Below are 18,855 nucleotides of genomic sequence, written 5' to 3' on the forward strand. Positions count from 1 at the left end.
TGTTTCTCGGTCATTCATTTGATTAGTTAACTACCAAGAAAAACAAACTGAAATGGTCAATGTTTGTTTGTATGCATGAAATAGTATCAACACAGGACAACATGTCTGTGTTGATTAGAGGCACCAATTGTGAGAGGTGACTTAAGTAGAGACCCCAAAAATCATTTGAGGCTGAAAGGTTTCGAGGGAAGCTGAAGAAAGACATACAGGTATGTAGAAGCTTTGTTTGACATAAGAGATTCTTCTTTTTTTTTTTTTTTAAAATCTTCATTTAAATATCTGATAAAGAGAGCCAGTAGAGGAGATTGGTTGTGGGAGGCAGTGCTGGTGATTACGCAAAAGAGGCAGCTTTTGAGCTTAAAGCGTCTTGAAAATGCAAAACAAGCAGCATCTTGGTCGACATTGCAGTGACGCACTGATTCCAGTGATTCTGTCAACATTTCTGCACTCTGAACCTCTCCTGGAAATATAGAGGTTGATGTAAAACTCTGGGAGTTTGGATGCACATTTCCTAACAAAAAGCATATTCATAAAAAATAAAAAATAAAAAAAATAATTTTTCCTCTCAAAGAATAAACTATTTATGAAGGTAAGTTTTGAAAAAGAGGATTTGACTGCATTTTCTCCTGAACTGTTAGTTAGTAGTATAACAGATGATTTGGTTGCATTTGATTAGTTAGTGTTGGTCAGGAAGCAGAAACCAAATAAAGAGGGATGCATTTATTATAATAAGTCTTCAGAAGTGATGAATGTCACCTGTAGATTTATCTGTTTAAAAGTGCTTTGTGTGATTATTACACAAAAATAAAAACTGATTTTCCCTTTTTTTTCTTATTCAAAACCTACATAACAAAGCACAAGAAATCCAGTCTACATTATCCACACAAAATCAGGGACCTTTTCACATAATACATGACAATAACGTGAAATAGATTAAAAAAATTTAAGCGACGATTAATATGCGAGATGGGATGTTGAAAGGAAGGCCGGCGTGTTGAGCTGGACTGAAGTTTGGACGACTGAGCAGTGAGGTGGAATAAAACCACCTGATTCATTTTGTTTCTACACTTCAGTGGGTTCTGGAGTGAGCCGGTCTGAGTCTCCCGTTTGTCCTTACGTCCAGCTGTAGGGTTTCATCTTATGAGTGTATTTTCATTTTACAGTGAGTGGATTCATTTGAGATTCCCCGGGCCTGATGTGTAATTGCTTATTGAATAAACTCCATGCCTCCACTATATTGTCAGAGTAATGGCTGCAGATGTAACAACACCAGAAAAGACTCGTATTGATCAGACACTGTCCGTTTGGTTTCCTTTGTAAATGTGAATGTGTGTGTGTGTGTGTGTGTGGAAAAGCTGCACATTGTCTGGAATTTAGTTTGTCTAAATTGCTGAGAGAGTTTATTAGACGCACAGGTTTTCTTTACCCTGATAGGTTCCCAAAAGTTCAAATCAGATAAATCAATATCAGTTACTCGTGTATTTGCCAGCTTTGCTTAAATTTGGCAGGCACTAATTGGGAGTTTATACATCACTTAAAGTAAATGAGAGCATAACTGAAAACCCAGCAATGCAGAAACTGTAAGAAGTGACATCTTGCGCCACTTCTTTGATTTGTCAAGACCTGACACCAGAAAGAAAAAAATCCCCCAAAACTCATATTTTCTCTTGGCTGAGTGAAAATAGCTTGATGAAATGTTCCCAGAATACAGGATTACTTGTGTTTCTTGGCGTCTCCAAGAGTAGAAAGCCTTTTTATTGTTGAACCAAGTGCCTGATTTAATTTGAGAATCCGAAACACACTTTGCTGTAAAGTTATTGGGGCATGCCATAACAATGTATAGGGAGAGCAGTGACTGACTTGTGAAGATTTCTGGGATTTCTTACCTCAAAATAATTTCTAACTCGCCCTGACGCCCACAAATATCGCCCGATTTGCCTAAAAGTCGGTCAGGACGTAGATACGGATGCCTGCTGCGGTAAAATATTTTCAAAATTTCCCTAGGGCTTACAGTTTTCTCTCCAGGTGCTTTCGGCCGATGTGGCGCGACAGGATCAACTCAGGCTCAGACATGTTTTTCCATATATTTCTGAAAAATGTCAGACCTGAGTGCGCATCATCTATCTCTCATCGCTGTTAATACTGTGAGCAAGGTAGAGATATGAAACGCGGGAATATCAGAGAAGACAAATAGCCCTCTCATACGCTTCAAACGGTTTTTGAATACATGGCACGGTTCCTGAACGGGAAGGAGTTGTTCGAAGGGCTTTTTTGGTTTTAAAACAGGGGGGGTTTGAATAAAATTTTCCCACACTTTGGCTGTCACAGCTGCAGGGGATTAATTAATTACCATAGCAACAGAATACAGAGCTGGACACAGCAGCTGCTCAGGACTGCAAACATGCCATAACTGTAGTTCTATCTATGGGAAAGACTCAGTTAAAAGAGAGGCCACAGCAACATGTCAGAACTACAACATGGCGGAACTGTCAGCTAAACAGAAATTACTCTCACCCTGTAGGCCAGAGACAGCTGAAGTTGGCAGGGGATTAATTACACAGAGCAGGGCAGGGCAGGGCACGCCATGTCTGTAGTTCTAACTGTGGCCAACTCTCACTTAAAACAGGGCTGAGGATCATGTTAGAACTACAACATGGCAGAACTGTATGCTATAGAGGAGGACTTAACTGGTATTTACAACTACTTGCGTTTTGAGCATTATACAATTGAATTAACACTATAACTATTACACATGGGATTAGTTTGTCAAGTTAAAATTAAACTCACAGAAAATTTCAAAATTAAAGTCTTGAAGATTATTACATCATAGAATTACTCTTTTGGCCATTAGATAACTGGTTTAACCAAACCACTGTTGCACATGGCATTAGTGTTGACATTTCAAATGACACTTACTACAAAATTTCAAAATAAAAGCCTCAATAATACTCTCAGGTAAGTGATATTAGCTTTTATGATCTTTTTTCCTCGATATAGTTATAATATTAGATTAGATGATAATAGAAGATATAATAAAGTGTTTTCGACATTTTGCTTATGGTTTTTTGTCAGCGTCCTTGAGACCAACGCTGAGTGTCTCAAGTATAGAAACTCTGTCTCCAGCATACTGTCTGCCAGAGAGAGCCAGCCCATGTCCAGATAATTAATTACCATAGCAACGGGTCCCAGAAAGAGGCAGTGAGTAGTCTCACAAACAGGTGCCGAGGCAGGTCTTACAATGCATTGTGGGAAGAATAAATATTTCCTGTGACTATATTTTGCTTATATAAAATTATTATTTCTCTGAATTTTTGAGTGTGAATTAAAATCCTTAGTATGAAGCTTGAACATTTTTGAGAAATCAACAATTACTGACTGTCTTTTTTTTTATTTTTTATTTCGGACCGAGAGTGAGATCCACATGTGCGAAGCTTATAGTCGTCAGTCTCGGGCTGAATTTCATTGAACACTGGGTTCAGCTATTGTACTGTTGCAGTGAACTAGATCAGCCATAGAAATATGGTGATGGATCTTGGCAAGAGCTTCAGTCATTTTACTTTGGTGATCAACATTGTCAAACCCATTAGTATGTATAATACTGATTAGCAATAGGGAAGTGCAGCTGTGTGAATTTTTGCACCACCATAGGCAGTGCAATAGTATTAATTTTATGTAGCATTTTGTCTCTGGTTATAGAACTGACTTGCGCAAGCCAGAGCATTATCATTTCACCTTAAATGAGCTTTGAGCTAATTTTTGTACTCATTAACCATGTTTTGTAAATTCAATGGACTAAGTCAATGACAGACAACATGCTAGTGATGCCAAACAGGCATCACTAGCATCAATATCAATAATCTATCAATAATCTTAGCATTATTGATAGCAATAATGCTAAGATTAGCATTTTAGCTAATTTCACCTTATGCATTAATTTTAACATACTCAATGGTGCAAGTACAGCTTCGTCAACATGTTTCTGACTCCCACAGGTTTTTGACTACAATTTAGCTCAGCTTAGCATTGATGCTAAGCTGAGCTGAAAACTCCATTCAGTTTTCTATACTGAATGGAGTAAGTAATGACCAAACACATGCTAGTGATACTTCACATGCTACTGATAGCATTCATGCTATTATTAGCATTTTGGCTAATTTTAGCTTATGCAGCATACTGAATGGTGCAAGTACAGCTTAGTGAATATGCTTCTGACTCCCCACAGGTTATTTACTACATTGAAGCTTTCTTTAGCATTATTGCTAATTTTAGTATAAGAACGCTTTATTAAAAATCCGACGGGCACACTTTAGCATGCCCCGTAAAATTTCTGCAGGAATTTTCTAGTTCAAACTGTTCCTGTCTACCAAGGCTGATCGGTACAGTTGACTCTGAGTAAACTGAGCCTGTTTTTTGCTGTACAGTTAATTAAATCGCTGCATATTTTTAATCCATTTCTGGTGTTTTGTTGTTGTTTTTTTTAGCCTTTTGAATTTTATTACATGGTCTCTAAATTGTAGTAGAATTTTTTTACTTTCAACTTTTCAATTCTCATTTAATTTCTAATTGCTGTTTTAGCGGTTTTAATTCACAATGGGCATTTATAATTTTTAAATGTTGCAGTTGCATGTTTTTATGTTTGTCTTTTTGCTGTTGTAGAGCTTCAACTAATGTTGGGTTAAAACTAAATGCAGGAGGACCTGATTTACCTGGGTTTAATATTTTCTTCTCTTCAGCTTAGCCTCTTCATGAAGGTTTAAACTGGATACCCAAACAGTTTATGGATTACTTCCATTCTGACAGACCCCCAGAATGAACATTTGGTCAAAATTTAAAAATAATTACTTTTCTATTTAGCGTGACACCAATCATGATCCCTCCAAAAAGAATGTTATGCCAAATTCTTACAAATTTCAGGTGATTTATTGAACAGTGCTCTGTGTAAGGCACATCATTTGGAATAGTTTTGTAACCTAGTATTGCTTTAAAGTATCAAATTTCACCTGTGCCACATCTTGAAGGTAATTTTTTTTTTGGACAAAAAAAACCCAAACGTATTTAACCTCTGTAGTCTTCCTCTACACCAGTGGTTCTTAACCTGGGTTCGATTGAACCCCAGGGGTTCGATGAGTCGGTCTCAGGGGTTCGGTGGAGCCTCTGCCACGGAGGTAAAGACACACTTGTGTAAAGTCGTGATGACGCGCCCCGCTTTGCCATCACTTGCTGCAGAGGATCACGTTACATTGCTTAGCCAATCAGAGCAGCGGAGGAGCACTGATTGAAGGAGCTACACTCTCAGCATGGATTTGAACTTGTGTCTTTATTTACTTCAGCAAAGCTCAGTTTATACCAAATTCTGAAGACTTCGGTGTACTTCTAAATCTGCTCCTAAGTCGCATATTTTCGGGGTTGCTACTGCCTCTAGTGGTGTGGAGGTGGTAACACAACTAATATAATTACATTACTAAATCAGAATACCGCAAAGTCTTTATTATTTATTGTTAATTTTTCATTCTCTTAAGAATATAGAGCTAATTAAATGATCTAAACGAGACCTTAAAGTGATTCCAGTTTCTCTCGATGGCCAACCTGTTGAAACTGTGGCAAATTTTAAATACCTTGGGTCGTTCCTGGACAGTCAGCTCAACTTTGCTGAAAACACTGACTATATTTTGAAGAACTGTTCTCAAAGACTCTACCTTTTAAGAAGACTTAGTGATCATGGGGTGACCTAACTAGATTGTAGTTGGGTCACCCCTATGTCTTGAATTTGGGGGGGAAAAATCATATTTTATTTATCACTACAGAAGGGTTCAGTGAGTGCGCATATGAAACTGGTGGGTTCGGTACCTCAAAAAAGGTTAAGAACCACTGCTCTACACTATTTAAGATAAAAGTTTGTATCTGTAAAATGCAACAGTTATACTATTAAGAAATTATACAAACATAATACATATATTTTTGCTGTTTTTCATTGAATTTAATAAAACCCTGACAATTTCCTGGCACGTTGCACAACTGAAGGTCTCATCAATATTTGTGATTATAGAAAAGAGACGGGAACAAAGAAAGCATCACTAATTCGAATGCAGACTCCATTTGAAGGCACATGCATTCATTATCAACTACCTTCACTTTAATTATATATTAATTCAAAAAAATGTCAGAGGCATCAGAAATGTTCAGAATCACATTTTTATTTCAAAATGATTTTTTCCCCTCAGCCATTAGGCTAACTGCATTTAGATTTTGTTTATTCCATTAAAACCTTAAGAGAGACTCATTTGAAATGTAAAAAATATATAATGATACTGACAAAAAGAATCTTCAAAATAACGTTATGGTGATGATTTTTGGGGACTATATTTTTCCTTAAAGACTTTTTTTTTCTTGCTTGATGCTTTCCACAGTTCCTAGAAATTTCACTAAACAAAAATCTAACTTGGCATTAGAGCAACCATTGCACATCCACTCTCACTGCGCCGCCTCCTCTGCGACTTTGAGAAGTGCAGATCGGATATGGTACAGTAGCTGCCACCGTGTAAACGCCCCGACTTTCATAATGCCCTACATGACTGTTTTAAAGGAATTTCATCTCACCGTGTAAGTCTGATCCAACAATCTCTTGAGCATTCACTCGTGTGGAATCTGTAAAACGCTGCAGAACTGGTCACGAACCGGCACAAAGCCTCTTTTATCCCACTGAGCAAACCAATGTATTGCAAATGCTGCTGTAAAGCACATAACTTACATCTGTGCTTCAAAAACTTTAGAGTTCAATGACTGAAAGCAAGTTGTGTAGTATATGCTTCCTTGACTAGTTTAATGGGTTTTCTTCCATCAGTGGGGTCATGCCTTTACCTGATAATATGAAACTTTATTTTATCTAAACTACAACATGACGAACTCTAAATTGATGAGAAGAAATAAGTTTATTAGGGCACTTTAGCTTTTTGTAAACCATTTCTATTTAAATGCTCCTCTGCTACTATTTCTGCACATAACTTTGAAGCCTAAACATAGACTGGTAAAGAAAACCAAGATTTTTTTATTTTTATTATTACTACCATGTAGAAATGCAAAAAGTGTACATACGCAGCAATTGTTTTTATCTTAACCTCGCCAATCTCTTTCTGTCTTTTTCAGGATGGCATGGGGAACCTGCGAGTTACCAAAGAAGGGATCCGACTGGAGGGTGTGTCCGAATTTTTGTTGCCCTTATACGTCAAAGAGATCCAGTCTCGAAGGGTGAGAGTGCATGTCAGTGTGTCTCTGCTTTGCAGTCTGAATCATTGCCTGTCTAATGAGTTTCTCGGTGTGAATGCAGCGCCATGTTTCCCAGTCAGATGCATCAGTTATTGTCTGAATGTGTCCTTGGTCTGATCATTGAAGGACTGTGTTCTCATGTTCATACTCTTTTGTTAAAACCGCTTTAAAAAGCACAAAGCTGATGTTTGTCACAATACTTTTCATAACTATGCATTGTTATAACACTGCCTTGGATCTATTCTGTATCCCCATTCATCACAATGAGAATTGTTGTTGGTCTAGGAAGAAAAGACAACAACCACAGCAAACAGCTCTTTATTTCAGATGACTTCTGCAACAGTGTACATGTTCACAAGTCGTTTGCTGTATGTTTGTATTGTCTGTTTTTATGCCATGTTTATGAGCTAGGAAATAACTTCACTGGTCCAATTAATCCATCCGATCATTTACTACGTTTGCCAAATATTAGTTTTGAATGAATCACTTTTGTTGACTCTTAACGTGTGTCTACCCCCTCCCTCGTTGTCAACCCACCCAAAGATAAGACTCCACTACACCTGTAAATGTGTGCTGTAGCACCAAGTAGCAGAAAATCTTTGAAGTCCTGTACATTGGGAGATGGGACCTTCATCACTCAGGCTCATACTACAGATGTAGGACTGGATTGAGTACCTGGAGGGAACATCAACATCTTGAATGTGTTATGCTTCTTAAACCACTTTTGAACCATTTTTGCTTGGTGGTGCATTTGTCCTGCGGAGTCCAAAGCCTCTTCAGTGTTGTTGAGATAATGATGGATTCCCCCATCATGGCGAGGTTAACTGGCAACCTGTCCTATTAGGTGAAAGGATGCCATTTGCAAGGTTACACACACACACACCCACACACACACCCCCACCCACCAATCCAGCCGAGTCCAAAGCCATGAATGGTGTACAAGGTTTGCAACAATGGTTAGGTCAAAGTAACGTGCACCAATCGTTGGCCAATCATTGTCCAGCTGACGATTAGCTAAAACATCACACTGCCTCTGACGTCTTGCCGTTTTCTCACGTGGCACCTTCTTCCATTGTTCAGTTCTCTGGTTCACTTGGTCACGTCCTCATTATTGGCTCTGTTGTTGATGTCTGGTCTGCAATTATGCAACAGGCTGCCATGCCCCAGGTAATCTGATACCCGTTACGTCAGGAACAGCAATGATCCGTTTGAGCTAAAGCAGCACCTCTGTTGAATCGGACCAAATGGGTCAGCCTTTGCTCCCCACATGCATCAATGAGCCTTCACCAGCCGTGCGTCTTTCCTTAGCCCATTTGTTATGGATACTGACCGCCAAAGGCTCAAACATCCCACAACAACTTCAGTTACGGAGATGTTCTGACCCAGTTGTGCAGCAAACCCAGTTTCTTCCTGGTCAGGCTCTTTGCTTTTCCTCATTTTATCTGCTCCTGACACGTCAACATTGAAGAGAAAATGTTCACTTGCAGCTCAACTCTGCTCACTTTCTAACAGGTGCCATGACAAAGAAGTAATCTGTGTTATTCATTTTGCCTGCCATAATTGTTTGCCTGCATTTTTCTGCGTTTCCCAATTTACAGTAAAGATTTTCTGGTTTCATCTGCGCTGTCTGTGAGCAGACAGTAGCTGATAGACCAATTTACAACACAGCCCTCCTGCTCTGTTTTGATTTAAACATAATACTGTAACACACTTTAGAGATGTCTTGCAGAAAAGATCATCTCTCTGTAGGAAAGTGCCACAAACTACAGCTTCCTGGTCTGCCATTTAAAGATTTGAGAATAACATGCGCACAGTTGATGAAAAATAATCTCAGAAAGAGGGTGTAGAGAGAAACGTGCTTCAAACCGAATGGGTCTTAGTGGAGTTTTCAGATGAGGATGAAATGAAGAGTAAAGAGGCAGAAGTAGACAGGAAACGCCTCAAGTCTGGTTGTTTCAGAGAAAGACATCTTGTTAAAACACTATATATCAGTCTGTGTTTTGGCAAAACACAGTTGTGAGTAAACTAGCAATGAACAACTGAAGAGTCTTTAGTCATCTGAAAAGAACACACCATGGAGAAATGTTAAAATGATTTGTAACTGGATTCACAGTCTTGCTCTTGCGAGTAAATTGCACGGAGAGCTTAAATAAAAACCCTATCAAACACGTGAACAAAAGAGAAATGTTATAAAAGCAAGGACTGGTGGCCTGTCTAAGGTTTACCCCACATTGCTTTTCCTCTTCTTTTTTTATTTGGTTCTGGATCCTGTGATTCTAACCAAGATTAAGGATTTAAAACCATGGCATTCTGCTTATGAAGCATAGCATAAATCAGATTTTTATTGCCTTACGAGGCAACAACAAAAAAAGCAATTTACTTGTGGATGTGCTCTAACAGTAATTGCTAGATTTTTGTAAAGATTTCTAAGACTTTTTAAACCAATTCTTCTAAATCTCACTAGCCTTGCCACCCCTACGGAAACTTTAGGCATCTCACAAAATTCAAACGTGACCCTTAGCATCTTAGTGGGACTTTAATATTAAGATGATGAAGCGTAAGCCGACATTAGCCTGATTTATTATTTGAAAGAAAACAACAGGAACCACTTTTTGTGAAAAAGGTTTTTAGTATGCGAGTGCTGCTTAAGCAGCAGCAGCACTCACCAAAATGAAAAGCTTTCTAATTTTTGAGAAAATAAGTTCTAGAAGAGTGGGTGAAAATGCGATGAGACATCTTAGGTATGTCTCACTCACACATATTAGATGCAGATGTAGATTTTATGTAATCGAGGCCATCCTGAAGGAAAGCCATGTGGAAGGAAATGGAACATTGTGACTCCCAGTGAGAGATGAATTCAGAACACTGAGTAAAACAAGCACACAAACACACACACACACGCACACACACACACTAACAACAGCGACACAGTGAGAAATTGGCTAGGTGGGTTGAAAGAGATGAGGCGTAAGGATGAGAGATAATTGTGGGGAGAGAGGCGTGGGTAAAAAAAAAAGGGGGTCAAAAGAAAGTAAGTGTTAGGAAAACATGAAAGTAGAAGGAGGGGAAAAAAGGGTTTTCTGTTTCAGAATGCTTTTTAAAATGAGGGCAATGAGTCCAAAATTTGCTTCAGCTCTGAAAAGTTTTTTATTTCATACTGTGTTGTATCTTACCGGATGTTACCTACATGCACCACAAAATTCTAGAACAATGTCATTTGGAGTGATGGGGTCAAAGGTGAGACGTTTGACCGTAATGCATTTTTCTATTTGGTGAAAACCAAACGCAGTACGTTACCACACACACCTCCTTTAGAGCCTCTGGCCTTCAATATCTCTCACATTGTTTAAGAAAATAAACTAATTGTACATGTGTGAAGTTTTCATACAAATGAATTCGCACAATCCACTTCTGAGCATTTGTTTTAAACATACAATACCTCTAGGGGGCAGTGTGAGGTAAAACCTTTTTCAGCCAATCAGATTACTTCAAAAACAGCCATAACTTCCTGTTTGGAGTTTAAAATGTGGCTATATTGGGACACAGTACTTCCAACACAGTACAAACAGAGTTTTTATTTAATCTCAACTTTGGTAGAATTTTTCATCAATAATCTTTTTTTAGTGATATTAAATAGAGTTTTAATGTCGATGAAAGAGTACGTGTTTCCTGAGAGGATAACTGTGGAGTGAAGGACACATCAGCCTGATTTCTGTCATTTGATGTCATAGAAAAAATAGCTTCACTTTGACTCGAACAGATGATGTTTTGTTTTCAAATATCCTTTATTGATTCTCTCTTTTTTTTGAGAAATGTATTGATAGCTGTGGTACAAAACCTTGTACAGTCATCAAATTTGAACACACAAAACTGAACGGAGGTAAAACGGATAACATTTGTGCAAAGCAGAAATAAGATACAACAAATGAATAATGCCATTTAAGAGAAGTCTATGACGACAAAATATATTATCCACAAATATACATGAATAGGAAAGTCTTTTTGAGAATATTTATCGTAGTCACATTATCGTGTTTTACTTTGAAGAAAAAAAAATTCTCTCAAAAGCAACCGTCAGGAAAACGCCAACTTCAAATGAGCAAGATAACAGTCCAGACAGATGGTTCCTAATCATGTTGGGTAATTTTAGGAGGAGGATAATTCCATTCACCCCCCAGTGGGCATTTATTTAGATCTTAAATAAGTGTTTCATTCAGCATTTTTATCATTCTGCCTTCTTCCTTTTGAAAGCACATGCTAAGATCTGTGTGGAATAGTGTTTGAAGGTTGGCTGAGATGCAAGTCAGACTATTTCATTTTATTTTTTTCTTAGCTCCTCTCTATCTTATCCTCTGGTTTCACGCCCACCAAGGTCTTTCTTCAGCGATGCGCATAATTGCACACATACACACGCAAACACTGGCTCTTGCCACTGAGCCTCATAATTGTCCCCACAGGGACCCTGTGACAACCTGTTGCCACCACAGGAGGCACAAAGACAACTTCAATTATTCTGGTCTCTTGCTGTCTCTCCGTCTTTTTGATTTGACTTTTTTTTTTAATGTCCCTTTTTTTTCCCTTCTGTCATTAGACCTTTTTTACCTCCATCCCCTGTATTTCTCTACTTCTCTGTCTGGTGGCGATTCCGGTTGCCTGAAGTCGAGCTGACTTTGTGCTGCACACAACTCTAGTAAAGAACACCATATGCATGGACACAAGAGCAGAAGTGGTACAAGATATGGAAAATTTACAAAGTAAAACATTCATTCTTCTTCACTTTAACCCCTGCATGGTCTCCCGTTTTTGTTATGACATTGAGCCAGTCGTAACAATGTTTTGGTGAGGAAAAGTGCCTGATGACAAAATGAAAGAATTTCTTTTCTTTTTTTCTCTACTCTGCCAAAGAGTGTTCTCGTTATGAGGCTGGATGAAGAAGAGAGCTGCATGAACATTATCTGTGCCGTTTGTCAGTTTCAGATTGATAGGCCTCTCACTCTCCCTCATTCGTTCTCATCCCGTCTCCTCTGGGGATCTGAGCTAGCTGAAACTTCTCCGACTCTGTTGCTGTAATTGAATAGCAGACAGTTCTAACATTAGGCCGTCGCCGCCTTGGCAAACCGTATTGATTTTGACTTTGCGGGAGTGTAAACAATCTAGATGGAACAGATGCACACTCTTTTTTTTACAGGTTATCATTCCACTGCTGCTGCTCAAGAGCGTCCTTGTAAATGTTCAGTCGTAACATAAGTTACAGTATCTACCACGTTTGTATAAAACAACTTGAAGCTTTCCAAGACTTTGAAACGAACAATATTATGTTTCGAGCAGAAGTCGGTCAACATAGCAGCTAAAGGCCCGTCTCATATTGGCTATTGATTAGGCACAAGCTTACCGCCGGATAAACGCCAAACAGCAGTACGCAAAACGACACCGATGAGGCTCGAACACAACATTTTGTGAAAATGAGTGACTCTGTTTAATCCTGAAACGCGGATCAACCTCCTTTCCTCACCAATGCTAAATTGCGCCTCTATATGACTTCAGTTTGAAATTTTCAACAGAGAAACGGACATAAAGTGACTTCAAAACAACATGCAGGACCAGTCAATATTTACCTCTGGGTAAAATCTGTTCAATTAAAGATCACAAGTCATTTTTCAAAGTCAGTCGAGTTTCACCCCTGCGATGAAATTAACATTCACACAACAAGTAAACAAATAAATTCTTAAGCCTAATTTGTGTTAATTTGTTAAATTTAGTACATAAAAAGTAGTTACTACATTTTGGGTGTTATTTTAGAAAGTAAGGTCTGTTTATCCCACAAAACATTTAGAATCACGTAAATATCAGTTAATGTTGAATGTCTGAAATATAGGGCTTTTATTTTAGAAGGTTTTTTTTGTTTTTAAGTTTTAGGATTTGCAATATTAATTGGTAATCATTTAATAAGTCTTCTCTTCAAAGCTAAGCAGTGCACATGCTCTAAAACGTGATAAATGATCGAATACAGAGCGAGACTCTGTGTTGACAAACATCACAAAGAACCCAATACTTATTCTGCATCACATGACCAACAGTCATTTCCATGAACAATACTTAAACTAGACAACATTCATCATTTACTCAAATGAGATGCACTGAGGGGGTTATTTTCAACTTGGATTATATGAGATAGTTTAAGATATTTAAGTCCCAGATCTTGAGTTTTTAGATGGAAAGTCTAAATCAAGCCTGAAGTCTTTGCTTTTGCACTAGAGATCCCAAATCTGCTAATTTCCCATTTAGCATCAAAACTTTGACTGGTTGAAAGGTCTGTAAACCTACGAGTAATATTTTAAGTGTATTTATTGACCACATTAGTATATTATTTCAGATTATTTCCAATTCCAGCTCTGGAAAACGAATGAAGACCAGGTTTCGTTGACGTAATACTTCTTTTTCTTCTATGGGTGAAAAAAATGTTTTCAAGTCAAACTGTCAGGTAAACCAAATTTAATTGCATGTCACAAAGCTAATGCTGTCTGCTTTCCTGTCAAATAATAACCTGTTTTTTCATGCCAGCTTCTTTTATTTGTTATTGCATCAAGTAAAGAGAGCGCCGTGTTTTATTTATGCTCGGCGCACTCATTGTGTGGGTGTAAAGCTGTCCTGTCAAGGTGACGGCTTTCAGAAACAAGACGTAAAATAAAATCCAGAAATAATGTGAATTAGACATCAAAAGACAAACATTTAATGTGAATGAAATGCCGACTATTGTGGGGCGGCAATACAATTGAAAGAAATTTTGATTGAGAATGATTCATTTGCAAATTTACTCTAATTTGAGCCCCTCAGTTTATCACTGTGGTGCAAAATCACTTGACAGCTATGTGTGACCAGGTACCCAGTGTTCATTGGATGTTGTTGGGTTGTTTACCTCAACATTTGTTAAGCAACAATGAGATTTCCCACATTTATGCAATGGATTAGCTTAAATTGAGACTTTATTTTCTGTTTACTTGGGGAGGGGGGTAAAAAAAATTATTGGTGTTATATTCTCATCCACTCTCTTGTGTAAATTCACAAGCTTCAGACTTTTTGCCTCTGTCTTTTGTTACCTTTCATTATATCCGTCTCCTACTGTTCTTTCAGTATAATGTGCCAGTCTACCTTAAAGAAGTTCAACAAATGCACAGCGTATTTGATTATGACAGCAGGCTGCCTTTAGCAGCTGATGCGCTGGGCATGGAAATCTCCCAACCATCAGGCTGTGGAAATGAATAGATGATAAAAATAAAAAAAATACTCTGTGCAGATGCATGCAGAGAGTATGCCAGATGAAATGAAAAGTCAAAGCAGCCACTGGAAATGAAGTAAAAATGACATTAAATAAAAACAGAAGAATAGAAAGTTTAACTTTCAGCAGCCTAGCAGACTTACTTAACAGGGCAGTATTATGTAAAATTGACCTTTACAGGTTTACATCATGTTATGATGTCATTCCATCATCAAATAAATTCCCGGAGTGTTGCCTTGATTATCAGATGCATGTTTGAGAAATCCTTTAATCTCCCGTGGCAACCATTCAGCTGTGGAAAAACACCTGAGTGGACCTAGCCCCGCCTTCGAGACTCGGCTCCTCCTCGGGATTCTGTGACTCTTTCTCAGCTCCTTCAGACTAGCCAGCAGTAATTAGCAAACACCTGCAGGAACTGCACATCTGCTGAGCTCATTATATGAGCTTCTTCTCAGTGAAACACTGGTGAAAACGTTGTTAAAGAGTTCATAAAGGAGCGATGTTGTAATAACTTCCTAAAGGCAGAGTGTCAGAAAGTTTTTAAAGACATAGGCCCAATTTCAAGGTGTTACATTTCTAAGTCAAATTCCTTTTATGGTATTTTTATAACAACTGAAGTTAACATTGTTTCTTGAGTATGCTATGAAATGGAATTATGTGCCTTGAAAACACACATTTAAAACACACATACCCCTTTTAATAGCGGCTAAAATAAATTTTTTTAACTTAATTTTTTTTAAAGAAAAAATATACTTTAAGTTTTTATACTTGGGTTTTTATTCTGTTCTTTTGCCATCCAATCTATTGCAATAAGATGTTAAAATATTAGCATTATTTTTTGCTTATTTCCATATTTGCCACCATATTTCTAAATTCTTGTGTGTCTGGTTTCTACACATGCACCAGATGGGGCCACGACCCACATAAAAATAGTCTCCATTAACATTTAACAGCATTTGTTAGAATGTCAGGAGACTCAAAGTCACTTTGGCCCTTCAAAGGAGACACGGGAACAGAGGAAACGAATAGGAATATTAATCTCTTGTTCTCAAAGATTATGCCATTCCTCTGTCCAGCTGCTGTCTCGTAGGTCACATCATGTAAAAGCCACAACAAATCCGCTCATCACAAAACTTGACTGGGGGAAAAGGCCACCTAATGCCACATCGTGTCAAGTCCAAGATTTTTTTATAAGACTGTCATTACAAGGGATAACGCTTGACCCAAACTCCAACACAATACTCTTCCTGCCTCTAAATTAGACCAGGCTGTGCCTCTACTTCCTGAGAGTTTCAGTCGTCAGATTAACTGGGGGAAGCATAGCTCCAGCTAGAACTGCTCTTTGTCAGCCTCCATTGTATGAAAACGGATGTGTTATGTAAATAGGGATACTTTGGCACTTTGAAAGAGACAAGGAATTGGAAAAATGAGACAACTACATAAATACAGCAACATAACTTGCTTTGTAACCATGCTTTTTTACACTTACAATAAAAATCTTATGATCAGGAGACGTACAAGTATTTTGATTCAACGGGACAATACTGCAATTCTCCAGGCTCGTAAATAATGGAGTAAAGAAATGACCCCCTCCATTAATTCACAGTTTAGTTGTAAAGCAATTACGACTTAATGTGGATAATAGTAAAAAGGTCAACATTAACCAAGAGAGGGGACAAAGTATTAGTAGTAAGTAGTCGGAGTAATAATGCTCTACAAAAATATGAAGCGAAACATCTGCACTAAAAATCCATTTTAGGATAGAACAACCTTTTTCTTGTCCCTCATTAATAAAGTGTATAGATAAATATCCAGCCCTACTTAAAGTCTTAATTACTTTTCTCTATTACAAACTCACAAATTAGTGATGTGACTAATTTACAGTAGACAGGAGCATATCGCCACGTGGCTGGGGCGGCTGGAGTCAAACTCACAAATTTCCAGTTGGAAGACAACCACGCTACCCTCTGGGCCTCAATTGCCCTAGAACTTATGAAATTTATTAGGATTTTTAAAGACTTTTCTCCTCCACACCAGCCTACATCTACCCACGGGGATATCCAGGAATATGCTGACTTTAATAAACTAATTTTTGAAGAGGAACACATGCTCTCTTCCTTCGCCATAACTACTTCTGGCTCGAGGCTGCTCCTCCACATCCATAAATGCTGCACTGCTGGCATAAAGATAGTTGTAACCATTGAGTGCAAGGCCATCAGCTGTCTGCCAGCACTCTATTTAACTTCTGATTTAGTGGACACACACTGAGGGTCATCCATAGCTGGCAGACTTGTTCTAAACTACTTTAGAGGATTTTTTTTTTTTTTTGGTACAAAACTGAGTTCTTAGACTTAAAAAGTTAGCTCCCTAGTGTACTGTAATTGTCTCATCCCTCTGAGAAACTTTAAAACCCTTATGCATAATCTGTCCCCTGAAACCCACGCAAAACAAGCGCTTATAAGGACGTCTATATTTGAAGCTCATTACCCCTGCGGTCATGGATTGTGCGTGGTAATTGGCATACTGGACAGATGAGCTGATAGTTTTGTACGGACAAATTTGTTTTCTAGCCTACAGCAAAAGAATTTTGCCGATACCATCAGCGAAGAAATGAGGGCAAATATTACGTAAATGGACCATCAGGACGGTGATGTTTCACATTGCAGTCAGATTTCTGTATTTTCTGAAAGCTTTTCTTGCGTTTGCTCGGTGTAATCACCTTCTCAGGCAAAGTTTAATTTAGCATGAGAATAAGACATGTTAACCACACATAGCATGAGTCACAGCATTTTGACAGGTGAGTAGAGACAAGTTAATATGGCCTAATGAAAACTGGCAGCAGTATCTACGCAGACTGTCTACTTACCGTTTCTATAAATAGTTACTGGGGGCTGGAGGTGGTTTACTTATCTACGCTCAACTATGCATCTACTAAGACAAGATATGCAGCAAATAATTTAAGACTTCATTTGGTTTTTACAAGTAAAATTAGTAGTTTTTATATTGTGCTTTTTTTTTAATCTTCAAAATGTTTTTATGTTCTTATGCATGAATATGTCAACTCAGTGATCAATTATGTGAACTGGTGAAATCACTTCTGAATGCTGAATGTTTTAAGTGGCTCCAAATACAGTCTGTTCTACTCTTGGATTATTTTAGCTAACAATTGCTTGACCACTTGCAATTGGTCAAGCAATTGACCAATTGCTTGGTCAATTGGACTGAATTCATGGACTGAATTCAAAGCATTGAAGCCTCAGCCCAAAATGGTCAAACGTGTGTTTAAGTATAAGGATCTAAGTATGTGCTGGGAGGAGTAATTTGCTCTATGGTAGTGACGCTACATTTTAAATCCTACTTAAAGTTTATTGAAATTTTTTTAAATATAAAAAACTTTTTTTTAAAAATCTAATTTGCGCAAGTATTCACAAGTGATTTCTTGGTTTTTCTATTTTTAATAAATTTGCTTAACACTTAGAAAATATTTTTACTGTGTAGAATTATGAGAAAGTCATTTATTTAATACGATTAATGACTTGTAATACAATGACTTTAGGCCTTAAACATAACGCCTTAAACATTTAATGTTTAAGGCGGTAACATAAATTTAAGAAAAAGAAAAAAGGGAAGCGCTGTGAATACTTTCCAGATGTGCTGTTCCTATCCACCATATAAATTGTAAATGGACTGGACATATGTAGCGCTGCACTAGCATCACATCTTGGATTTCGGATTAAGTGCTTTGCCCAGGAGAGCATCGACATGCGACAAGATGAAGCTGAAATCGGACCTACGACCTTCTGATCATGAGACGACTGCTCTACACGCGCGTCTCAAATATAACATTTATGAAATATGTACTTAATAAATGCGACAGAACCACAAAAGGCACTAAATTTCTTCATGTTAATATACAAGCGACGCTCGTTGAGACACACCAACAAGCTGAGAAACAGTTTGGCAGCAACTTGAACACATTGATAGATTTAACAAATCACTCGACGGCCGTTGTTTGCTCTTTTTTAAAGTACAGAGAACATTTACATACCAAAGTACACATTATACCTGTTCTGGTATTTTACCACTCACAGGTTGTTACCCAGGAAACGTCACAATCCAGCCTGTGAAATTAATTAAAGGTGGACATTTGAATTAATTAACTGGACAGGAGAGTGGCATTATACTGCTGCAGCCTTATGACATTAAGAATCCCCTCACACATCAACATCCTCATGAACTCCGGGGGGATACATGCTTACACCAACGAGATGCACACACCCACACACACGCACAGATTAGACTTAATTACCAATGTG

General features: G+C 38.0%; 2 protein-coding genes across 8 annotated transcripts in view; both read left to right on the plus strand.

Annotated features, from left to right (window-relative positions):
• The window catches only part of LOC103469533 (uncharacterized), a 479,729-nt gene that overhangs the window by 336,139 nt on the left and 124,735 nt on the right, over positions 1-18,855 (plus strand). The gene's annotated exons all lie outside the window — the stretch shown is intronic.
• LOC103462454 (zeta-sarcoglycan-like) overlaps positions 1-18,855 on the plus strand; it is a 343,126-nt gene that overhangs the window by 231,901 nt on the left and 92,370 nt on the right. For both annotated transcript variants that reach the window (XM_081604948.1, XM_081604945.1), the window contains exon 3: positions 7,144-7,245. In XM_081604948.1, the coding sequence (XP_081461074.1) occupies positions 7,144-7,245 (102 nt within the window). The remainder of the gene's footprint in view (positions 1-7,143; positions 7,246-18,855) is intronic.

The sequence above is a fragment of the Poecilia reticulata genome, chromosome 1, assembly GCF_904066995.2.
Source record: "Poecilia reticulata chromosome 1, P_reticulata-male-v2, whole genome shotgun sequence".
NCBI lineage: Eukaryota > Metazoa > Chordata > Actinopteri > Cyprinodontiformes > Poeciliidae > Poecilia > Poecilia reticulata.